A 25,896-nucleotide genomic window follows, 5' to 3' on the forward strand; every position below is an offset into this window, starting at 1 on the left:
CGGTGGTATGACGAGAAGAACGTATATCCTCGTCATACCACCACCTTATCCTGGATCAATGGAAATCACCCCACCCGAAAAACTCAATATGATTATTGTTCAGCTGCCTCACGTGTCGGCCAGGTTGCCTGGAGGATTACCGCTAAGATCTGGCGAGCCGGAGCTATAAAAGCTCCTGCTCCGAGAGGCTGGAGCTCAGTCTTAACTCACAATCTCAGTTGGCGAGTGGATTCCTGCAACCGTGTGGAGCGAAAACAGGCGACATGTCAGTAGTGAGCTCCTTGAACTTTCCCAAACCGCCTCACATGCGCTCGCCTTCGTCGCAGGGACGTCGACATACGTTGCCGGCGAGCGAGTTCCGATCGCTCAGCCCGGAGGACGCCATCAGCGTCTTTGAGATCGAGAGAGAAGGTAAGGTTTCTTTTTAATCTGGATTGGATATTTTTGGGGGGGGGGAGACAGTCAAAATACCAGTGCCTCTTCAAGATACTGCTGTCAGGGAAAAGACGACAGAGCAAGAACCAGCAGGCTCAAGGACAGCTTCTTCATTTAGGCTGTCAGGACTCTCTCCCTGCCTTACCCCCTCCCACCCATCTGCCAAATCAATGCAAAACTGCTTTCTTCAGATTTCGGCGATACTTTGCACATATTCTATTCAAAACCTTACTCATTTCTATATTTTCATATGCGTACTTTTTTTTTTTTAACCTAGTCGCTCTTTGATTCATGCAAACATCCAAGCCTCATTTATTGCATGTTCTCGCAAAAAAAAATAATTTAATCCATGCCGTGTGTCGTGCATATAGGGCAGGGGTCAGGAACCTTTTTGACCCAAAGAGTCATAAAAAATGTTTTAAAAAGAAATTAAAAGAGCCACATCATATATTTTCAGACGAAACTGAAAAAACTGCCAAACACACTCTAGAAAAAAGCTAATTCTTCAGCACATTTGATTTCACTGTGTGTCATTTGATGATTTCATCAAATGTATGAAATGATAATAATGCCAAATCCTGTGTCCCAAATCAATGTAAATATGCCATTTACAATTTGTCTTCCACCTTCCTTGTTTTATAACCTTATCTTCCCTGTTTCTTTATCTTCTTGGCTTTTTACCTCACTGTGAATGTGTGAAACTGGAGTGTCATGCCCAATTTCATTGTCACAATATGTTAACCCATTTTGTAACAATGACAATAAAGGTATATTCTATTCTATTCAGTTAAGAGTGTTGTGGCAATTTTGTCCTTAATAACGATTTCAAAACAATGTGCATGCAAAGTTCTTTTGTGAAAATGTCACAAATGACTGCAAACGATAAGCATATCGTCATATTCACTTTCGGTGTTGACTGCAGTGAGCGAGAGAGAGAGAAGGAAGTGCCTTGCTCACCCAATCAAAGTCAGCGTTTTTATTTATCAGTTTAAATGGTTTCTTATCGAACTTCTGCATGAAGTTGCTTCGGCTTTATATGGACCAAAATCGGGAGGAAATCACTTGATTTTGGAACGCCACAGAGAGATGTGCAATAGTTACATTTTATTTCGGAGCCATACGTACTCGTGAAAAGAGCCATATATGAATCCCGAGCAGGGTTGGGTAGGGTTACTTTAACCGGACTACTTTCAATTACTTTTGGATTACTCAAATACCAAATATGCTAATAAAAGACAAAAGAAGCTAAATATGAATAAAATGACTGAATTTTGTGCAGGCTCGGGGAGTATCGGAATACATGGAACGGCAAAAATGATGTTGGCAAGCTGTTTGGATTTATTTTCATTTTGTTTCTGTCGCATTTTATGTTAGTTTTGCCGGAGATCAAAGCCAGGAGAGAACGCTTACCACGTGTTGTGACTCATCATTTTATTCATATTTAGTTTCTTTTGTCTTTTATTAGCATATTTGGTATTGGCGTAATCCAAAAGTAATTGAAAGTAATCCAGTTAAAGTAACCCTACCCAACCCTGCATTTTATGTTAGTTTTGCCGGAGATCAAAGGGATCAAAGCCAGGAGAGAAAGCTTACCACGTGTTGTGAGTCATCGTTTTATTCATATTTAGTTTCTTTTGTCTTTTATTAGCATATTTGGTATTGGCGTAATCCAAAAGTAATTGAAAGTAATCCAGTTAAAGTAACCCTACCCAACCCTGCATTTTATGTTAGTTTTGCCGGAGATCAAAGGGATCAAAGCCAGGAGAGAAAGCTTACCACGTGTTGTGAGTCATCGTTTTATTCATATTTAGTTTCTTTTGTCTTTTATTAGCATATTTGGTATTGGCGTAATCCAAAAGTAATTGAAAGTAATCCAGTTAAAGTAACCCTACCCAACCCTGCATTTTATGTTAGTTTTGCCGGAGATCAAAGCCAGGAGAGAAAGCTTACCACGTGTTGTGAGTCATCATTTTATTCATATTTAGTTTCTTTTGTCTTTTATTAGCATATTTGGTATTGGAGTAATCCGAAAGTAATTGAAAGGAATCAAGTCAAAGTAACCCTACCCAACGCTGGCAACAGAATATCAAAATATATTTGAATGAGGAACATAAACGCTTTGAATCTTTTCAACAAGTACTGTCGGCTGATTGCATATTATATTGGGTCCTCTTTTTTATCAAGGGGTTAATTATGATGTCATATTTGTCTGTTAAATGTTTTAAGTGTGCTTTAAGTGTTAATTTAACACTGTTTCTTTTGAGGTATTCAGTAATAATGTTGATTTACATTTAAAAAGTACACTTTTGACACTACTTCAGTGAACATATGGTCTTCCTCGATCCATCCATCCATTATCTGCACCGCTTATCCTCAGTAGGGTCACGGGGCTGCTGGAGCCCATCCCAGCTGTCTTCGGGCAGTAGGCAGGGGACACCCTGAACTGGTTGCCAGCCAATCGCAGGGCACACCTAGGGACAATTTGGATTGACCAATTAACCCGACATGCATGTTTTTGGAATGTGGGAGGAAACCGGAGTGCCCACGCAAACCCACGCAAGCACAAGGAGAACATGCAAACTCCACACAGGAAGGTTCGATCGCATGACCTCAGAACTGTGCCGCACACGCGCTAACCACTGCGCCGCCGTGCTACTGGTATTCCTATTTGAGGGTTAAATTGACACTGGTCATTTTTACTGTGTACCTGCTTATACCGAGTCTCGATCTGTTACCTGAGGAAGAATGTAAATATATGAATAAATGTACATGCAGGGCGGGACAGTGGCTGAGTGGTTAGTGAGCGTCCCCACAGTGCAGAGGTTCAGGGTTCAAGTCCAGCTAAAGCAGCCTACCCGTGTGGCAGTTGCATGTTCTCCCCGTGCCTGTGTGGGTTTCCTCCGGGCACTCCGGTTTCCTCCCACATTCCAAAAACATGCACGTAGATAATGGACATTAATGTTAAAAAACACGATGGACCAGAAGAGGCCACTGGGCCACAGTTTTAACACCCAGGGCTAGAGGCCAGTCGTGTCCTGTTCAAAAGAAATGAAGCCGGATTATGAGGTGGTTACCAAGTCCCGTCATTCACTTTGTTTCCTCTCTTTCCTTCTCTAGTCACTGTTAGAAAATTGGCTGCATGCTATGGCTAGCTGCTATTGTTATTTTGTAGCTGCTCCTGCTTTGTCCTTCAGTGCCACAAGCCTTCCAAAGCAGAGCCGTGCATGTGATGGGCACAGAGTCTCGTTATCAGGTGCTGTTTTACAACAATTTCCTTCTCTAGCCATATTAGCCGCTTGACTGCAGGCAATGGATCACCACTGGTCGCTATTGTTAGCTGCTACAGCTTTGTCCTACAATGTCACTAAGCTTTCACAGCTAATTATGTAAGCAGATGTTGTCCCGTGAATCAGGAATCTTCCACTTATTTTTGTCTATTGTTTCCTTTTCTAGCCACTGACGTTAGCCACTTGTCTGCAGGCTATGGATCGCCACTGGTCGCTATTGTTATTGTTAGCTGGTACAGCTTTGTCCTACAATGTCACTAAGCTTTCACAACTAATTATGTAAGCAGATGTTGTCCCGTGAATCAGGAATCTTCCACTTATTTTTGTCTATTGTTTCCTTTTCTAGCCACTGACGTTAGTCACTTGTCTGCAGTCTATGGATCGCCGCCGGTCGCTATTGTTAGCTGCTACAGCTTTGTCCTACAATGTCACTAAGCTTTCACAGCTAATTATGCAAGCAGATGTGGCCGAGTCCCGTGAATCAGGAATCTTACACTTATTTTTGTTTATTGTTTCCTTTTCTAGCCACTGAGGTTAGCCACTTGGCTGCAGGCTATGGATCGCCGCCATTCGCTATTGTTATTGTTAGCTGCTACAGCTTTGTCCTACAATGTCACTAAGCTTTCACAGCTAATTATGCAAGCAGATGTTGTCCCGTGAATCAGGAATCTTCCACTTATTTTTGTCTATTGTTTCCTTTTCTAGCCAATGAGGTTAGCCACTTGGCTGCAGGCTACAGCTCACCTCTATTGTTTTGGTTAGCTGCTCCGGCTTTGACTTTCAGTGTCTCTCTTCTTCTACAGCTTATAATGCAAGCGAATGTAAACGAGTCCTCTCATTCGGGCATCAGTCGCTTATCTTCCCAACGTTTCTACAGAACGCGCCAAAATTCTTTTGTTATTGTTGCTGCGTATAAATAAAGCTTCCTTCGTCCTTCAGAACATTGTTCAGTACCATGAGTCAGAGTTCTCATGCTTGATGAATTGTTTGCTTTTTATCAACTTCTGCTGAAAGCCTCAAAGATAGCTGCTCAGACCAGCTCTGACCATCTCCAGCTATTGGCTCTATTCAGATGCCCCGGGTGTATCCAGCTTGCTCTGTCTTTTGTTGTCGGTGGTGGGAATTAGGGCAGCACGGTGACGCAGTGGTTAGCGCGTGTGCGGCACAGGTCTGAGGTCATGAGATCGAACATCCTGTGTGGAGATTGCATGTTCTCCCCGTGCTTGTGTGGGCTTCCTCCCACATTCCAAAGACATGCAAATCAGGTTGATTGGCCGGTCCAAAATTGTCTGTCCCTGTGTGCCCTATGACTAGATGGCAGCCGATTCAGGGTGTCCCCTGCCCACTGCCTGAAGATTCCTGGGATGGGCTCCAGCACCCCCGCGACCCTACTGAGGATAAGCGGTGCAAATCATAGTTGAAGTATCCTTCCGAATTTTGAGAAATGGTATCCTTCAGGCATCTGTAGCGTTATCTTCAACTTCATTCTGAGATTGAATGACCTGTAGAGGCAAATTATGACAAACTGTCCCTTTAACTAATCTGCCAATTCTTTGCAGCCTTCATCTCGGTGTCGGGCGAGTGTCCCCTCCTGCTGGACGAGGTGCGCCACTTCCTGACGTTGTGTCCTGAGCTTTCCCTTGGCTGGTTCGAAGAGGGACGTCTGGTGGCTTTCATTATCGGCTCACTGTGGGACCAGGAGAAGCTTAATATGGTAAAACATCTCACACTTGTAGTGGAGTCAATACGATTCTTTCACAAAGCGAAAATACGGATTACAGAAGTCTTAATAAAGCCTCCTGTGTATTGGTTGATTTCTCAGGGACATTCAATTTTTATTTTCTGGCCACACAGTGAAAATGTCCAAATATTGTGGATGCAAAAGTTGTATCCATCCATATGTAGTGTTAGTCTATGCTTCTGGCAAGGCCCTTATGAGACCAACTTGTAAGGCAGGATACAGCAAAAGAACTCAATCTTTTTTTTATTCAATGTTTCTGATCGACGCCTTCGCTCTAAAAATTCTCGTCTACTAGTGATCCCAAGATCCAAGAGGAAATCCGTAGGTTCGAGAGTATTTTCCATTCGAGCCCCAATATTGTGGAATGCTCTTCCCTCTGAGACACGATCTGCAACCTCAGTGGAAGTGTCTAAATCTAGGATTTTTGGGGATTTTCCTTGCCCTCGTGTACTGTAGGTTTCAGATCAGGGGATTTCATAATGGTGGTATGTGCAGCTCTTTGAGACTTTTTGTGATCAAGGGCAATGCAAATAATAATATTAATAATAATAATACAGGGGCAGCATGGCGGCACGGTGGTTAGCGCGTGTGCGGCACAGTTCTGAGGTCATGGGTTCAAATCCAGCTACCAACCTTCGTTCGAGTTTGCATGTTCTCCCCGTGCTTCTGTGGGTTTTCTCCGGGCACTCAGGTTTCATCCCACATTCCAAAAATATGAATGTCAGGTTAACTGGCCAATCCAAATTGTCCCTAGGTGTGAATGAGCGAGTGAGTTGTCTGTCACTGTGTGCCCTGTGACTGGCTGGCAACCAGTTCAGGGTGTCCCCTGCCCACTGCCCGAAAATAACTGGGATGGGCTCCAGCACCCCCGCGACCCTACTGAGGATAAGCGGTGCAGATAATGGATGGATGGATAATAATACATGTGTTTCGAAGCGCCTTTCAGGACACCCATATAGTACATGTATTAGGACACAACAATAAACGAAGAGTAAAACAATCAAGTCATAAATAGCCAATAAAACACATTAGAGTTAAAAGGGGCAGTGTGTGAGGCATATGGTCAAGAAAAAGCAAGTCTGAAGAGATGAATTTTGAGTCCAGATTTGAAGGTGGACAGGGTCGCAGAATTTCGGAGGTCAAGCGGCAATGAGTTCCAGAGCAGGGGGGCGGAGCGGCTGAAAGCTCCAATAATAAACATTGATTGATTAATAATCATTGCAAATCAAAACCAGGAAATATATGACTTTTGCAGTGAATCTAATGATAAAAAAAAAAAAGAGTTCAATTGAAATACTTCAACCTTTGCTTTCGTATTTTACAGATACTTTAAAAAAAGAAAAATGTATGTATACTTAAAATTAACAAAATCATCAGCTAATTTGGTTACCATTTTTTTTTCTTTTGCAGTGCGTGTGCAGTGTGTGTCGGCAAAGTTTTACAACAGGAGCCACATCATTTTTATTTGAATCTTCAGTTCGGGTAGACGATAGTTAGGGATAAACGATAGCGCTAGTTTTGGGGATTTGTGGTTTGAGTTGGAGCACCTGTGTCAAAGTCATGGCCAACAGGCCAAATGTGGCCCAACACATTATTTTATGTGGTCAACGCGAGCTTAAATGTCCGAACATTTCAAATTGAACAGCTCAAGAGTGCTTTGAGCAAAAAATACATTTCCCACAATGCCTATGATGTCCACCAAGTGACGGTTTAGCGCTATTACACGTCAGTATTTCCTTAGTGATGCCAACGGGTGGAATTGAGAAATAAATGATAATATAAATGTCCAAGATTTTGGTATTCTGTACAGTGATACCTGTATCTGGATCATGCTAGTATCTAGAATTGTATCTCGAGAAAATTTTCCTGATACGTAATAACCGAAAACCAATTAGTTTGTTCCCGGGCTGCCAAATTAATTCGAAAAAAGCTATGAAACACATTTTCCTGATCACTAAAACACAATCCAATAGTAATTGCATATCAAAATACAGTTATAAGATAAATAAGATGATGATAACAATATAAAATCAGGAAATGTTTTTGCTCGAAATGTCAGGACCAGAACAGAAACAGGACCCAATTGCGTAGCGTTTACCGCAAGTTTTATTGAAGGAAAGAGGAAGGGCTGCGCCCACGATCCGGCGCTCGCTGGACGCGGGAAGCAAGTCACTCTCGTACTCGGATTGTGATCCGAACACGGAAGTGGATCCTCCTTAGCGAGCGATGGCGGTGTCAGGGACGGAAAAACTGGTCGGTAGCCGGGACTGGGAGAGCAAGGCGTGGTCGGGGTCGGAAACGAGTCGTAAGCCAGAACGGGAGAGTAGACGTAGTCGGGGACAAAAAGAGGTCGTAAGCCGGGACGGGAGAACAGACGTTGTCAGGAGAAATACAGGTCGTAGCCGGAGACAGACGGGAGCAAAAACGGGACAGGCGGTAGTCAGGGTCGAAAAAGGCTTGCCTAGTATACACTGAGGTTTGCAGACGGACTGACAACAGGGGACAGACAGGACTGGGTACAAATAGTGACAGGGAGCCAATCAGAACCCTCGGCAGTTGGCGCCAAATGAGCGGGCACAGCTGAGTCACAGTAGTAATAATGACCGAAAAAAATCTTGTATTCTTGAATTTACTTGTATCTTCAGTAGCCCGTATGTTAAGGTATTTAATTTATATTAAATTGTATACGCTGGGATGGGCTCCCCGTAGTGAGGAAAATCAGTGCAGGTAACAGATGTATAATGGATACTGTATATGTGTAGTAAAATGTTTTCGATGCAACTGAAATGTTTGTGAATTGAAAAAAACAAAATAAAGATACTTTACACGAAGAAGTAGTTACATTAATTTACATACTAATTATATTTACTTAAGATCTATAAGTTAGTTCAGGCTTTTGAGGACAGCCATTATGCTGATGTGACTGGTGAAAATGAGTTTGACACCCCTGAGTTAGAGGTTAGGGTAAGGGGGTTGTGGACCACTTTGTGTCAAGACCAGAACGGAGACAGGACCCACTTGCGCTGCGTTTCTCTCAAGTTTTATTGGAAGAAAGGGAAAGGGTTGCGCCCACGATCCGGTGATTGCTGGACGCGGGAAGCGGGTCGCTCTGAATGCGGAAGTGGCGAGCGATGGCGGTGTCAGGAAGGGAAAACGGGTCAGTAGGACAGGAGAGCAAAAACGTGGTCGGGGTCGGAAGCGAGTCGGAAGCCAGGAAAGGAGAGTAGACGTGATCGGGGACAAAAAAGGTCGAAAGCCGGGACGGGAGAGAAGACGGGTCAGGATCAAAAACGGGTCGAAGCCGGGGGACAGACAGGTGCAAAAAACAGGTGGGAGTCAGGGTCGAAAAAGGTTCGCCTAGTGTTAACTGAGGTTCGCAGACGGACTGACAACAGGTGACAGAAAGAAGTGGGTTTAAATAGGGACAGGGAGCCAATCAGAGTCTGAGGCAGTTGGCGCCAAAGGGGCGGGCACAGGTGCATCACCTCGGTAATCATGACACTTTGCTTATTTAGTTATTGGGAATTTTAGGATATTTTACCTTTTTATGGGGGTTGGGAGTGGGTTTCAGAAAATTCTGCTTATATGAATGTATAGATTTTCTCATTATGGGATATTTTTTCTTGTTTATGTAGTACAATGAGGACAATTTTGATTTCACTCCAAGTGACTTTCTGCTGTCTTCCACTAAGGTTTGATTTGAGGGTTAAGTTTGGGATTTACGGTTAGGGAGAATTCTTGCTTATGTTAAGTGTCAATTTATTACATTTTTACCTCGTTTATCTCGTAAATTAAGTACAATTTTTATCTTATTCCTAACCAATGAAGGATTTTATATATTTGACGATAAAAGAATTGTATTCGATTGACTACATCCATCCATCCATCCATCCATCCATCATCTGCACCGCTTATCCTCAGTAGGGTCACGGGGGTGCTGGAGCCCATCCCAGCTATTTTCGGGCAGTGGGCAGGGGACAGCCTCAACTGGTTGCCAGCCAGTCGCAGGCCACACAGAGACAAACAACTCACTCGCTCGCTCGTTCTCACCTAGGGACAATTTGGACCGGTCAATTAACCTGACATGCATATTTTTGGAATGTGGAGGAAACCGGAGTACCCGGAGGAAACCCACGCAAGCACGGGGAGAACATGCAAACTCCACACAGGGGGTTCGATCTCATGACCTCAGAACTGTGCTGCACACGCGCTAACCACTGCGCTGCCGTGCTGCCCGATTGACTACAAATTACATTTTGACTGATTGGGCTCTAGTTCAATGTCAGGGCACCCTGGTGGAAAATGTTTACAGGTACGTAAGGCTGATAAGATAATCAGCACACCCAGACGCAGAGAGGCCCTGGGATGGGCTCCAGCACCCCCGCGACCCTACTGAGGATAAGCGGTGCAGATAATGAGATGAGATGAGACATTTTGATATTTAATTCCCAACACCAACTGACCATTTGCTGTCTTCCAGTTAGAGTTGAACTATGGGTTCAAGTGAGAATTTCCAATGGTTATCTTGTTTATCGACTAAAACGATTCCAATTTTGATATCAACTCCAGGACGCCCTGACCCTGCACAAACCCCACGGCACGACGGTCCACATCCACGTCCTGGCGGTCCACCGCACCTTCCGGCAGCAGGGCAAAGGCCCCATCCTGATGTGGCGCTACCTGCAGTACCTGCGCTGTTTGCCCTACGTGAGGAGGGCCGTGCTCATGTGCGAGGACTTCCTGGTGCCCTTCTACCAGAAGTCCGGCTTCAAGGTCCAGGGCCCCAGCCAGATCACGGTGGGGCCGCTCACGTTCGTGGAAATGCTCTACCCGGTCAGGGGCCACGCCTATATGCGGCGCAACAGCCGCTATTGACGCTCGGGATTGGATGTTTTCTCATGAGGGGAACCGGGCAGGTCCCTGGGAAGGACTTCACTCTGCCTTTGAAGAGGGATAAAATGAAAAGACAGATCAAGTTTTTATATTTTCTTCATGATGTTATTCACTTTATACCGTTTGATGAATGCTGGGCATTTGCAATGTGGATCGATGTCCCAATACTGTTGTCCGGTCGAGGCATTTTTTTTGAAGAGTGCTAGAAAATTCAGATGTATACGATTCATATTATAAACATGATGATTGTAAATATCTTAGTGTAGCTTTTAATGCAGGGGTCTCCAACCTTTTTCAAGCTGAGAACTACTTTTTGCTACTTATTAGCACAGAGGGTGTCAGGACCGGAACGGAGACAAGTTTTATTGTGAAGAAAGGAAAGGATTGCACCCACGATCCGGTGATCGCTGGACGCGGGAAGCAGGTCGCTCTGAAAGCGGAAGTGGATCTTCCGTGGCGAGCGATGGCGGGAACGGAAAAGTGGGTCAGTAGCCGGGACAGGAGAGCCAAAACGTGGTCGTAAGCCAGGAAAGGAAAGTAGACGTGGTCAGGGACAAAAGAGGTCGAAAGCCGGGACGGGAGAGTAGACGTGGTCGGGATAAAGAATGGGTCGAAGCCGGGGAACAGACAGGAGCAAAAAACAGGTGGGAGTCAGGGCCGAAAAAGGCTTGCCCAGTGTTCATTGAGGTTCGCAGACGGACTGACAACAGGGGACAGATAGGGGTGGGTTTAAAGAGGGACAGGGAGCCAATCAGAGTCCGAGGCCGTTGGCGCCAAAGGAGCGGGCACAGGTGATGCATATTGGTAATCATGACAAAGGGCACATAATTTGATATGCATTTCTGAAATTACTTATTTTGTACTACCTACTATGTTGTTACTATGTTTTTACTATGTTATTAGTATAAAGAGAGAGAGAGAGAGAAAAAGAAAGCTAGAGCGAGAAAAAAAGAGTGAAAGAGAGTAAGAGAAAGTGTGAAAAAGGAGAACGAGAGAGAAAAAAAACAAAGAAAAAAAAAGAAAGACAGAAAAAAAGAAAGGGAGAGAAAAAGAAAAGGAGCAAGAGAAAGAAAGAGAATTAAGAGAAAGAGCTAAAGAAAGAAAGAGGGAAAGAAAGGTAGAACGAGAAAGAAAGGATGAAAAAAAGAAAGAGGAAGAAAAAACGAGAGAGAGAGAGAGAGATAGGACACTGGGTTAAATTGACTTAGCAGACCACTTAAAAAAAAATCCCACTAGAAAATCACAATGACCCTGTTGAGCCATTTCCAGCGGTCACCTCAGCTGTCTTCATGGGGAGTTCTGGTGCCCACGGGAACCACGTTGGAGACCTCTGTTCTAACATCTTGCCTTTTCCATTGAAGTCTTTCATATTTTGTGCCTCCTGAAGTCTTGAATCAAGGCAAACGGGTTTGAAGTATTGTTATAATTTTGTTTGAAAGGTAATAAAGGATATATTTTTGAATTTGTCAGCATTCAAGTGTTTTGAGAAAATATGTGTTTTTATTAACTCTGTATATATAAAAGCACACACAAACTCTAATCCCTCTGTAGTTTCCGCTTTGTTCTTCGCAGCCTCAATGCATTATGGGTTCATAATACTCTGTAATCCATTATTCCCGATTGTTTATCGCCGCAAGTAAGCAGAGTGCTTTTATCTCAATCCTGCCGGCTCTTTTTCAAGACCCCGTCCACCAAAAAGTGAACTGCACTCATACCGCTGCGGTCCATTATCCACAATATTTAGGCATTTTATTTTTTGGGGGCTATAATGAACAGTACCCTTGCCACTGCAATCCATTATACCAGTCCACCATTGCGGCGAGCTGGGGCCAACAGAGCCCATTTATTGTGGCCCGCTTTAAAAAAAAGCAGTTTTTGCCACAATCCATTATCCCCTGATGACTATTACCAAGAGCAGCAGCCGAAAGATTGAATTTGTCATGCGCGGCGCTGCTTTTTTTTTTTTTTTTAATATTCTGACTAAAATGAACAGCACAATGTACGGCCTGGATCCATTATCCCCTGGCGACTATTGCTACAAGCAGGAGCCAATACATATTATTAGAATGCAATTAACGACGATAAAACGGATTGAATTAGGCGAATTATCTGCCGACGAGTAAACAGTGATTACATATTTACTTTCGTTCAACAATATAACAGAGTTGCAAAATAAAAATACAGATTAAAGTGAGTGGGAAACTCAAGGGTAACGGGGTCAAACATACTGACTATCTTGAACTAGCACCCGTAGGCGAGCAATTCTATTAACGACGACGGCGGTGTGACAAAATATGACGACCTGTCCACTTGTAATGTTGCGGTACCTTCACGGGATGACGAATTTGCAGGATTTCTGAGCGCTTTAACATACCTGAGGGGTGGGCAGACTATGGGAGGGACGATATGCTTTTGTCAGGACCCAGAACAGGAAACAGGGAGCAGAACCCAATCGCGTAACGCTACTCACAGTTCATTGGGGAGAAGAGAAAGGAGCGCACACTTGATCCGGGGATCTTTGGTCCCGGAAGTAGATTGCTCGAAACGAGGAAGTGGTCAAAATCAAACAGATCGGGGCTAGAACAAAACAGGAGCCAAACACAGGCAAAAACGAGATTCACAAGGCTTGGAAAAACGAGAGCAAAAACGCAGACAAAACGGGGATTCACAGGGCTTGGCAGAACAAGAGCAAAAACGCAGGCAAAACGGGGATTCACAGGGCTTGGCAAAAAGAGAGCAAAAACACAGGCAAAAACGGGGATTCACAGGGCTAGACGTGTCAAAACAGAGTTTGGCAGACGCTCCGACAAAAGGCGACTAACAAGACAGCGTTTAAGTAGTCAGGGAGCAATCTGTCAAAGCGTTTTAGCTGGTGTCCATGCGTGGGGCCGATTGGGCGCCGTGGCATTCTAGAACCTGGCACCACACGGCAGGGACCAATTGGGCGCCATGGGAACCGTGACACCCTTGGTTACAACTCTATTGTTTCACAATACAAGGGTGGCGATTCCTTTTAAATCCCGATCCTCGATGATTGCGATCCGATATTATTGATCGCGATGTCTGAAATCATCCACTTCTGGGACAATTAACCATGATGTACGAACAATTCACAACCACACTTTGGATTCAAAATTTCTGGGCGCCTTAGTTCTCGTTGCTCTCGTGACTTTACACGCAATGCGTTGTTAGCGGAAGTGCTCATGGATGCTAACGCCATGACATGACATTAAAAGACATACAATACTCTTAATTAGACATCATTTATTTGGACATGATTGCTTTCACATACATGATCAATCTTTTAAAGAACCTAAAGACAAAATCGAGGTTTTAGTAGTCACTTGGTCCCAGTGCAAAGATTTGTTTAGCTGCTGTTGAGTGGTTTTCAGGGTGGGTGTGGGGATATTGGGATAGAATTAAAACATTCATACGCATATAAGTTATAAAAAAGGCACAGTGTAGAGCAGGCATATCCAATGTCCGGCCCGAGGGCCAGTTACGGCCCGTGAGCAACTTTTCACTGGCCCGTGGCCTCTATCATAAAATTAATAATTTGTGGCTTGCCAGTAAACAACAACAAAAACAATTAATGGGAATAGTCCTTTTGGCCCTCGCCTTTCTATAAGAATTGGCGACTGTTAATAAAAAAAAAAAGGATAGTTGACTGTGAGGGCCGCAGGGTTGGGTAGGGTTACTTTAACTGGATTACTTACAATTACTTTTGGATTACTCAAATACCAAATATGCTAATAAAAGACAAAAGAAGCTAAATATGAATAAAATGACTAAATTTTGTGCAGGCTAGGGGAGTAACGGAATACATGGAACGGCAAAAATGATGTTGGCAAGTTGTTTGGATTTATTTTCATTTTCTTTCTATGGCATTTTATGTTCGTTTTGCCAGAGATCAAAGAGATCAAAGCCAGGAGAGAAAGCTTACCACGTGTTGTGAGTCATCATTTTATTCATATTTAGTTTCTTTTGTCTTTTATTAGTATATTTGGTATTGGAGTCATCCAAAAGTAATTGAAAGTAATCCAGTTAAAGAAACCTTACCCAACCCTGGAGGGCCGCCACTTCCAGGACAACATAAGAGTATTTTTTTCACTGAACTCCGAAACAACAAAGAATATGATAGTAAGAGTCACTGTTAGGCGTCACATGCCGACTACAAAAAGCTAACTGGAAATGAAAGCTGTGAAAATGTGAAGCAACTGGAAGCTATTTTAGCACCACAGCAGCGCTTTGCGGGTCAAATGAAAATCCTGCAAACTTTTCACAGTGATTTTTTTAAAAACTGTTCCAAATAACACCATGCTGAATAGTCGGCCCTCACACATTTTAGCTAACAAAATCTGGCCCGCTTTCTGAAAAGTTTGGACACCCCTGGTGTAGAGGTAAAAGCCGGCGAACAAAAAAAAAATACTGTAAATTGATACACCTGTGTCTGTGTAGCACTATTTAGTTACTCTATATAACATGCACGTCACACTGGGTATTTGTATATTGTATTCTTTTGGCTTTATTATTGTATGTTCTCGGGTCAGGGATGCTGCTGGAAATGTGAATTTCCCTTAGGGGATGAATAAAGTATCTATCTATCTATCTATCTATCTATCTATCTACACCAACTGGAAAGACAGTGCTTTTTAACAATTCTCTGTAGTAAAATAAGAAAAATAATATTTAGAATATATTGAAGATTATTACATTGTAGTCATATTCATCGTCAAACGAGGCACCGAATGAGATTAGGGCAAGATTAAAAAAGAAAAACAACATTTTTATTTTCATTATTATTATATTTTCGACATGGAAATGTATGAATTTTAATGGGAGTCTAGGTGAGGCTCGTTATCTGAATTTTTTTTTAAAAAAAGCATGTTTTTAGGATAGTTCTTGTGTTTTTTGCTAATTATTCCATTTAAAATCGAGTTCTTCGTTGTCGTTTTATCAGCTTCCTCTAGGCAGAAAGCTGAAGACAGCGATCGTTTTTTTTGCAATGTATTTATTACCACTAGGGTGCGCTAGTTTATCCACTCTGTCCCTTTAAGTAGAATATTAAAAAGAGGTCATTCTTTAACATGGATTAATGTTTTTTTTCCCAAAACTATTGATTCCTCGGTGTTATATGTCAAAGTGTCTTTGGGCAAGACTCTGAATCCCTAATGCCCCCGATAAGCAGGCAGGCGCCTTGCATGGCTGACTCCCTAATGGTGTGTGAGCGTGTGTGTGAATGGGTAAGTGTAAAGCGCTTTGGGAGGTCTTCATTGACTTGAAAAGCACTATATACCATTTAACATTGACAATTTGAATTTTTGTTTTTGTTATTTTTACATTTGAATCCTTTTTCTTTGTTGTAAAAGGATAGTGGGATGTTTGGGCGTGTTCTAAGGGATGGGCAAGGCACCTGTATGATGCAGCAGGGGTAAACCAGAGAAAGCTGTCGGGCCCTGCTGTTGTGTCACCCTGACCCGAGTGACATGGCCGCTTTCTTGTGTCCCGTTTCATCTGGAGGGACGAAAACATGACCAAACTTAGGTGCCGAGGTGCCTAACTTGTTTGGGTGTTTGGGCATTTGGGCATTTGGGTTGACCATGGTCCACAAATTTTTTTTGGTGTGTTTTTAGCTACTTTTTCCCTTTTATTTTCTTTGTCTTGCTGTCGGTCACCCCTCTTGAGTGATATGACCAAGGTAGATAGATAGATAATCTTTTTCCTTTATTTTATATCATTTTCCCTAATTCGCTAAAAATAAATATAATGAGGAAAGGAACAAATAGAGACAATGACAACGGCATTCCTAACTTTTCTGAAAAAAATTATTATCTTACTACAGAAATAGAAATTGAGAAGGTCTCTTTTTCCATTTTTACCATCGAAATATATGACAAAATAGTGTTTGATTCATCTATTTTTTACAATGACAATAAAAGGCCTTATTAACTATTGGAATTTCAAGTTGTATATTTTCTTATTTACTTGAGAAATCTAAAAGAAAATAGAAGAGCTAGAACTATTTTTCCAAATTTACCAGGAATAGAGGGAGAATATATTAAATAGTACTATTTTCCTTTTTTACTTGAAAAATATGTAATGAACAAAGAAAAATACTGGTGTGACAATGACAAGAAAGGAATTTTGATGCCAAGCTAATGGCAGGTACCCTGGCATCAAATGTATAATTCTGCTTGAATAAGTGCATTTATCTCTGGCCACCACTTGTTATTCCTTACACTGCATTCACTGACCTTGAGTGGATCTAAATGTCATTTCAAGGTGAACCTCCCCGGGCAAAAACCTAAAAACACAACCGATTAAAACAGCAGGTTGTCACAAATCCGTGTAAAGTCCATTTCGCCAAACCTGATCGTCTTCTCTCCCTTTGAAATGCAGAACGATTCTTTGGTTTCATCCCATTTTTAAAAGTCCCGAGTCATTTTCCCATCCTCTGTTCCAAACGGTCCTTTGAAAAAACTCATCAGAAAATAAATCAGGATTACCGAAGAATTCAAGGGCACTTTAATAAAAAAAACCTGCCGGTCTATCAGTTGACCACGTGATTGATATCGTGGTCGATGTCGTACTTTTCGCAGAACTTGCTGGTGAAAGGCAGGCAGGTGAGATGCTCCAACCAATGCCAGTTGATGGGATAAATATAAAACCAAACGATCAGCGAGGAAAACAAGCCCACGTAGGCCAAAAGGGAAACCCCTATGAGAACCCTCTTGCGGTACTTGTCGAAAGTCCCGAAGGTGACGAAGGGTAAGAAGGCGAAGGAGAGCAGCAGGCCGGCCAGGAAGCCGAAGATGTGGGCGATGTTGTCGATCCAGGGCAGGAGGCCGCAGAAGAAAAGGAAGAGAACGATGCCCAGGAGTTTGAAAAAAGCTTTCCACGGTTTCTCCAGCATCTGCCAACCTTGGAAGAGCTCCACGAAGAGGCACGCCAGTAGGCCGAACTGGGAGCCCGCCGGACCCACCTGGAAAGACGGAAACGGGTAAAAGAATCGATCGATTTTCACTTAACTCAGTGTCTGAAACTCGTGAAACATGAACATTGTTGCAAAGTATTAAGGATTGATCATCAGAATATATAACAGAACAACACTTTAAAATTAAGTTTATTATAAATCTACTTTAAACATTCATTACATGTATATGACATCACTGTTTTCCATCTGCCATCAGTATGTACCTGTATTGACTCATCTTCATTCATGCAATATTTGCGTTTCGTCGTCTGCTACAAACCACGTGAACTCCTCTTTCCACGATGCTTTTAATGTACGTTTACGTTTTGTAGCGTCACCAATTTTGTTAGCTTCTTTTGAATCTTTCTTCTGGGGCTGAGGTTTTGGCTTCATTTCGATGCAGTCTTCTGATCGGCTGAGTACGCAAATTGATAAACGAACCGTAATTCTGAAATTTCTAAACCGAACGGAGATTTCGAAATGGGAATAAAGCAAACGTTTGATTTGAAAAAACTACAAAATTATAATTTTTTTTTTCCCTTGAAAAAGTTGTCGGCCACCCGGGCAGAGACGTTTTGTAAGTTGTACGCCCGACGAGAAAGATCCACACCCCGGATGTCCGGGCAGATATTTTTTCAGACACTGCTTAACTCATTGGCGTCGTGGCCGGGCATAAACGGCAATTGAGTGGTGTAAAAACTTACATTTGTGCATAAAACCACCATCAAATGTGATCTGTGCTTTGTCAAAATGATACAGATGAAAAACCATTGTCTGTTTTAACTTAATACCCCAAACATTTACAGGTTTCCACATTTGAATGATGATGGCAGGCTGCCGATAACCAATGGGGGAGGAATAAGTAACTGAACTGTCCCAAATCACACCAACGAAAAAAGCATTGACTTCTAAAACCATGTGTCAGAGGGTAGAGTGATTAGGGTAATGTTTAATTTACACATTTTAATAAGCAAATGTTGCAAGGCCATGTAACTGGAACTGTCAGGACCCACTTGCGTTACGTTTCTCTCAGTTTTACTGGGAAGAAAGGAAAGGATTGCACACATGATCCGGCGATCGCTGGTCGCGGGAGTGGGACTTCTGTGGCGAGCGATGGCGGTGTCGGGAATGGAAAAAACGGGTCAGTAGCCGGGACAGGAGAGCAAAAACGTGGTCGGGATCAGCAACAAGTCGAAAGCCAGGAGAGGAGAGTAGACGCAGTCAAGATAAAAAAAACGGGTTGAAGCCGGGGAACAGACGGGAGAAAAAAACAGGAGTGAGTCAGGGTCGAAAAGCTTGCCTAGAGTTAACTGAGGTTCGCAGACGGACTGACAACCGGTGACAAAAAGGAATGGGTTTAAATAGGGACAGGGAGCCAATCAGAGTCAGTTGGCGCCAAATGAGCGGGCACAGGTGCTTCACATCAGTAATCATGACAGGAACAATTCAATATAAAGAGGGAGATAATTCGAATTCAGTATCTGGAAACGATATTAAATTAAAAGGAAAGTTAATGAAAAAAATAGTTCCGTGGTATATCATCGATGATCAGTCTTAAGGGAAATGATAGTACATTTGAAATTTGAATGGATTCCATATTTTAATGAGGATGGCATGCAAAGCATGTCAGAAGAGGAGGAGGAATAAGTAAATGAGCAGTCAAAAATCACACGGATGAAAAAACACTGTGTGCTTTAGCTAAAAGTGCCCATATATTTCCATATTCTAACGAGATGGCATGTAAACCTTGACAGAAGGGGGAGGAATAAGTAACCAAAATGTCCAGAAATCACACAGATGAAAAAACTGTGTCTGTTTTTTCTAAAACCACACAAACATGTATACATTTTCGTTTCATAATGAGGATAGCAGGCAAACAATGACAGAATGGTGAGGAATAACTAATGGAAGTGTCCAAAATCATGCGGGTGAAACAACACTGTCTGCTCTAACTAAAAACACCTAAACATTTACAGGTTTCGGTTTGAGGATAGCATGCAAATACTGACAGAAGGGATTGTAATGATTATTTTATGCAGTTCCAAAAGATTCAGATAAAATAAGACAAGAAAGTTTGATCACATGACCCCGATTTTAGCTAACCTGCATTGGCTCCCTGTTAGCTTAAGATGTGATTTGAAGGTTCTGTTGGTATTATACAAAATCATGCATGGACTTGCTCACTCACATCTTTCAGATTTAATTTCCCCCTATGTTCCGGTCCGGAGCCTTCGCTTTGAAAATGTTGGTCTCCTAGTGATCCCAAGAGCCAGGAAGAAATCCACAGAGCATTCTTGTTTTGGGCCCCGGAGCTGTGGAATGCTCTTCCCCCTGAGATTCGAACTGCAAACCTCAGTGGAAATGTTTAAATCTAAGCTTAAAACACACTTCTTTTCTATAGCATATGAATAACTTATATTTTATGTTGACAATATATGTGTATTATTTGCCCTCATGTAGGTTTTAGATCAGGGGATGGTGTCTTTTGATCTGTGCAGCCCTTTGAGACTCTTTGTGATTAAGGGCTATAAAAATAAACATGACTTGACATGACATGAGTACTTTTTAATGCCATTGTAGACCCCAAAGACCTTTTAAGCTAGGCCGCCATAGACACCATAGACAAATATCATTTTAAGTAACGCTGGCAGTGAATGGGTTATTTCTATATCAATTCATAAAGTTATGATTTAAGTATTTTAATGTAAAGTGAATTTATAAGGCTATTTTGGTGTCTTGTTATAATCTTGAAGGACAGAAACGTGCAAAAAGAATCAATAATCCATAGAATCGATTGATGGGCTGCCATCCATCTGAGCTAGGCTGCCATAGACTGCTCTAGAATCTAAGATCCGTTTAAGTAAGGCTGGCAGTGAATGATTTAATCCAATGTCAATTCATAAATTGCACACCCCAACGGAGCTTTTATCGTCGCCGGCGACTTTAATCGGGCATGTTTATGGACTTTACGTCCCAAATCCATTCAATACGTGGACTGTGCAATTAGGAAAAAAAAACACTGGACCGTGTGTACAGTAAGATCCAACATCTAGTTGGATCTGCCCATCTCTGTCTGTCCCTCACTCCCTCATACACCCCCCCTCTGGAGGAAAACAAAGCCTACACAACAAGGACAGTACAAACATCTTCTTTGTTCCTTTATCTCTTTGTTTTCCTTATATCCTCACTGTAAAATGTGGAACTGGAGTGCCACGTCCAATTTCGTTGTCACAATATATCCCATGTTGTAACAATGACAATAAAGGTCTATTCTATTCTATTCTAGAGCCACAAAGATTCAAATATTTGAGAATTACCTGTAGCCAGTTGAACATACAGGTGAGAAGATTAGCGTAACTAACGTCAGTTCCGGTTTGTGGAGGCCTGCCTGCTCGTAAAATGGCAGATGGCTAATCTGCCGAGAGCAGCCACTTCTACAAACAGACACTAGGACGGCCCACGCAGACCAGACGGCCAAGCTGACACCTTACAAAACATGCAACATGGACAAAAAACCTTGACAAGTGATCAAGCAGCAATCTCGAACACCTTTTTTAATGGCGGAATTCAAGGACTTTCTCCATTTCCTCCAGTAACATTCAATGACGCTTCATAGGACAATACCGTACTAACTAATACTCTCTGCCGTTAATCACAAGGTCAAAAGAAATGCAATGACAAAACAAAGCCACCAGAGAGCAATAACCGCGTCATTCTTAAGCACACTTGTAAAGAAACAAGGCAACAATTTCAAGCATTAACAAGCACTTCAGCTATAATTCAATCACTTCTCAATTCTTGAGAACACAACGTTAGAATTCAAGCATTTTAAAGGATTTCAAGCACCCGGGCGAAGCCTGCTGATAGCTATGCTAATGCTAAGTTCGGAGACATTTTGTATTTGTCTCTTTCCTTGATTGACGCATATCATAGTCTGTTTCTGGATAGTAATCTTCTGCCGAATATGACTAAAACAGAATGTTTCGTTTTTTACCTAAAGAAGAATTAAACTGAAAAAAGGATTCCAGAATGATGTTTAGACTACGTCATGTCAAAAGTGAGGCGAGACGTGTGAAGCTGGCTTTCACTCAGGGGCGAGTGCATGCCGCAGATGCTTGTTCTTCTTTTTGCAAACAAGAAGGAAAGAGATAGAGGTTGAAACTGTAGCTCTGACAAGTTTCTACCGAAAACACATTTTCTCAAAATTGTTTTCACAATATTGCTAGCCGCTAGCCAGACTTAAGCAAATGCCGGCATGCTAACACTACAGAGATATCTTACTGCCGTTGAGCAGTTAAAATTTGAAAACACATACTCTGCGTATGACAATCAGTCCGTTCGACCTTGAAGTCCTTTGGCTAGCGCTAAGCTATGTACGCGAGTTTAATCTACTATTCTTACTATGTTACTGAGGCAAGTACACGGGTGCGACTTTTTTGTTGCATTGGACTGCGCTGACTACCGCACCATCATTCTCAATTCCTTCCTACTGAAGTTTTCTTGTCACTGTTCAATCTCCCACCCATTTTGTTTTCATCTGCCAAAAATGCGAGTGCAACTCGTTTGTTGCATGAAATTGCGCAAACTACAGCACCTGTCATGATTACCGATGGGATTCACCTGTGCCTGCTCCTTTAGCGCCAACTGCCTCGGACTCTGATTGGCTCCCTGTCCCTATTTATATTCTCTCCTGTCTGTCTCCTTTTGTCAGTCCATCTGCGAACCTCAGTTACCTCTAGGCAAGCCTTTTCGACCCTGATGCCCCCTGTTTTTTGCTCCCGTCTGTCCCCCGGCTTCGACCCGTTTTTGATTCTGACCACGTCTACTCTCCCGTCCCGGCTTTCGACCTCTTTTTGTGCCCGACCACGTCTACTGTCCTTTCCTGGCTTACGACTTGCTTCCGACCCTGACCACGTTTTTGCTCTCCTGTCCCGGCTACTGACCTGTTTTCCGTTCCCGACACCGCTATTGCTCGTCAATATTCACTCCCCTGTTCTTTAAAAGATAAAAAATGTGTTATTTTTTAAAAAGAGGAGACCAAGATTGTGAAGTGTAGTAGCTACAAGATTTTGCCGTTTTCTTTTTGTTGTTTCATTCTTTGGTTTCATGTGCATGCCCAGGTAATATTCCTTGCGGGTACCCAAAGCATTTTTCTAGAAGCATGGAGTCGTCTTCTTAACAACACAGTTCAGAGCTAATCCACTTAAAGCGGCTTCTTAAGTGGCTTTACTGTCAGGCACCAGTCATCCTGAGAGTATTCTTGGTGCGAGCTGGTTAATTTGTCATTTCACGTCACAGTTCAAAATACTTTAAAGGTTGGTGGGGGGAGAAAGCAAAATTGTTTGTATGGAACTAGTGCCTGGTACCATTATAATTTGTTTATAGGGAAGGGTTCCAATGTGGGGCATTTCCCAAATTCCAGGGCTAAACCTTTTGTTGAAAGTTTTGAGGAAAATATTCAATATTTTCATTAAATCAGGTAAAAGTGAAATAGTGCAACAGTTTTAGGAATTCCTACCAAATTTGTAATTCTTCAAAATATTTCCTGAATAGATCAGCACAGATGAATTGAGAGAAAATGAGTGGATTTTGTAAAAACCTACTTATACTATTCTGTCTAAAATAAATAACAACAACAAAATTCAGAATAAATCGCAGTAAAAGCAACTTTACAGATAAAATATTCTGCTCAAAATTATTTTTCCTTTTCCATAGCAGATATTCTTCTCAGTTTAAGCATTGTTTTTTTTTAATTTTACTACCCAAAAAAGTTGAAATGGTAAAAGAAAAAAAAAATAGTAAAACATTTTTTAAAAAATCAAACGAGCCGTTTCTTTTTGAATGAAAGTGGAATAAGAAAGCTTGATGAGGTTGAGAAAATGGTTGGATCGCTTTTTTTTGGCCACTTTCTACCACAGAGGAGGAAGTCGCCCAACTCTTGAAGCTCACCTTCCAAAAGTAAGTTAAACTTAACTTTATTTATCTTTATAGAGAATATTATTTTATGAAAACATACTTATATAAAACTTAAACATACTTAAGCAACTTACGAACAAATTCAACTTCCAAACGATCGTCCGGAAGTAGGGCAGTGTCTGTAAATATGATTTCCTTTACTTAATCATTACTGGTAAACATAAAATATAATCATCAAAAATATCTGTAGTATTTCATGACAGATAATACATCCATCCATCCATTATCTGCACCGCTTATCCTCAGTAGGGTCGCGGGGGTGCTGGAGCCCATCCCAGCTGTCTTCGGGCAGTGGGCAGGGGACACCCTGAACTGGTTGCCAGCCAATCGCAGGGCACACAGGGACAATTTGCTCGCTCATTCACACCTAGGGACAACTTGGACCGGCCAATTAACCTGACATGCATGTTTTTGGAATGTGGGAGGAAACCGGAGTCCCCGGAGGAAACCCACACAAGCATGGGGAGAGCATGCAAACTCCACACAGGAGGTTTGATCTCATGACCTCAGAACTGCGCCGCACACGTGCGCCGCCGTGCTGCCCACAGATAATACATTTTGAATATATTTTTTCTAATTTTACCAGACAAACATGTTTAAAAATTTAAAATAGGTAAAATAATACTTTAAAATAATACTTAAAATGACAATCCTTGATAAAATGTAGTAAAATTACATCCCTCCTCCCATTTTCTATGCCACTTATCCTCAGTAGGGTCGCGGGGGTGCTGGAGCCCATCCCAGCTATGTTCGGGCAGTGGGCAGGAGACACCCTGAACTGGTTGCCAGCCAGTCGCAGGGCACACAGGGACAGACAACTAAAATTAAGGCAATATTTAATTAAATATTAAAAGATTATTACATTATCTTTTTAGCCAACAAGAAAAAATCCTAAAATTGGGAAAATATCCGACATATTCCATTGAAGAACTATTACTATAACTATGTTTCTTATTTCATTAAAATATCAAGTAAAAAATGGGAAAATAAGTGAAATAATACTTAAAATGTACTAGAAAAACAAGTAAATCGAGCGGGTCAGATGTATTGACATTTCGTTCTGTATACACGTGTACACGAATGACAATAAAGTAAATCTGAATCTGAATCTGAAAACTATCTGATAGTGGAACAAAACTTTTTTCACAGCGTTATAAATCGATCACTATAAACCTTTAATTAAAATCCTGAGATGCTAAACAACAGTACCAGAACCTTCTCCACTATACAAGAACTACATCAGTGTGGAACAGTAAATAATTCCAGCTAGCAATGGCCTTTGTTTGTCCACTTAATGTTATTAGCAGATAATCCTCAAATGGGAGAAAGTGGCAGACCAGAAAGCAGACTTGCCAGAAGAAAGTAGGTAAATTCGATTAACAGTTAGAGCCGCCATAATCATAATAATCTTCCTGCATGCGTCAATAAATGGATTAAAAGTGTATTTTTTGAGCATTTTGTTCTGTGTGAAAAAAGGTGTGCTGGAATAATTTTGGGGTGAAGTTTTATTCAAGTACAAATTGTTGTAAATGAGTTTGAAATATTCCCGTTTTCCTGTTATTTTGTGAATTAAACAAACTGGTGGCTCATGTAAGACCCTGTAAATAATCTCATCTCATCCCAGCCATCTCCGGGCAGTGGGCAGGGGACACCCTGAACTGGTTGCCAGCCAATCGCAGGGCACACAGGGACAGACAACTCATTCGCTCATTCACACCTAGGGACAATTTGGACCGGCCAATTCACCTGAAATGCATGTTTTTGGAACGTGGGAGGAAACCGGAGTGCCCGGAGGAAACCCACGCAAGCACGGGGAGAACATACAAACTCCGCACAGGAAGTCTGGAGCTGGATTTGAACCCACGACAGGTTCCCATGACATGAACTGTGCCGCACAAGCACTAACCACTGCGCCGCCGTGCTGCCCCCTGTAAATAATAAGGATAATAATTTTCATGAATGCAAATGGTTAAACTACCTCCCATAATGCCTTTCTGATCATTTAGTTCAGAATATCTTGTGCTTCGTAAAGAATCATGGACAATTCATCACTTCCACTACACAGCATCATCTCCAAATAGAAGAGCAACTTCAGCGACAGACTGCTATCACAGTCTTGTTCCACGGACAGACTGAGGAGATCATTTCTCCCTTATGCCATGAGGCTCATTAACTCCACCTGGGGGAGTAAAAGCCCACATTAAAACCCACCCCCACTTATGCATATTACCCTATTTTATTACAGTGTGTATTTTTCGTGACACTATTTAAATACTCTATAGCAAAACGTTATATTGGGTATTTTTGTATTCTATATCTTTTATTTTATTATTTTTCAACACAAGGATACTGCTGGAAGTGTGAATTTCCCTACGAGGATGAATAAAATATCTGTCTATCCATCTATCTATCTATCTATCTATCTAATTTGCATGTCGACAATACAATACTGTATTTTTGTACTGTACTTATTCGCTATGATGCTAAAAGGAGAAGCAAATCATGATAACCATGGAAACGCCGCATGGGATTATCAAGAAATATGAAGAAGGCACACATATCGCTAATCTCGTCAATTTGGATTACCGTAA

At 42.0% G+C, this 25,896-nt stretch overlaps 3 protein-coding genes across 5 annotated transcripts in view; 1 reads left to right on the forward strand and 2 right to left on the reverse strand.

The window, feature by feature from the left end:
* The first annotated feature begins 211 nt into the window (after nucleotides 1-211).
* aanat1 (aralkylamine N-acetyltransferase 1) lies at nucleotides 212-12,007 on the forward strand. Its single transcript, XM_088341456.1, has 3 exons — nucleotides 212-411; nucleotides 5,282-5,436; nucleotides 10,033-12,007. Exons 1-3 carry the CDS (start codon nucleotides 264-266, stop codon nucleotides 10,336-10,338), a joined length of 609 nt encoding a protein of 202 aa, XP_088197582.1. The 5' UTR covers nucleotides 212-263; the 3' UTR covers nucleotides 10,339-12,007.
* Nucleotides 7,279-16,662, reverse strand: LOC148360582 (uncharacterized). Its single transcript, XM_088341457.1, has 6 exons — nucleotides 16,611-16,662; nucleotides 12,827-12,933; nucleotides 12,731-12,746; nucleotides 11,633-11,744; nucleotides 10,477-10,558; nucleotides 7,279-10,404 (listed from the first exon to the last, which is right to left on the reverse strand). The coding sequence occupies exons 2-6, from the start codon at nucleotides 12,831-12,833 to the stop codon at nucleotides 10,298-10,300; spliced, it is 324 nt and encodes a 107-aa protein (XP_088197583.1). The 5' UTR covers nucleotides 12,834-12,933; nucleotides 16,611-16,662; the 3' UTR covers nucleotides 7,279-10,297.
* Nucleotides 15,142-25,896, reverse strand: part of LOC148360583 (inactive rhomboid protein 2-like) — a 59,114-nt gene continuing 48,359 nt past the window's right edge. Inside the window, exons 18-19 of one of the 3 annotated variants that reach the window (XM_088341453.1) lie at nucleotides 16,900-17,338; nucleotides 15,142-16,825 (exon numbers count right to left, since the gene is read on the reverse strand). In XM_088341453.1, coding sequence (XP_088197579.1) covers nucleotides 16,907-17,338 — 432 coding nt within the window. In that variant the 3' untranslated portion in view covers nucleotides 15,142-16,825; nucleotides 16,900-16,906. Of the gene's footprint in view, nucleotides 16,826-16,864; nucleotides 17,339-25,896 lie in introns of those variants that run through there. The other 2 variants (XM_088341452.1, XM_088341451.1) reach the window with 2 other exon arrangements.

This window comes from Urocampus carinirostris, chromosome 8, assembly GCF_059441175.1.
Source record: "Urocampus carinirostris isolate Australia breed hairy pipefish chromosome 8, RoL_Ucar_1.0, whole genome shotgun sequence".
Lineage (NCBI taxonomy): Eukaryota > Metazoa > Chordata > Actinopteri > Syngnathiformes > Syngnathidae > Urocampus > Urocampus carinirostris.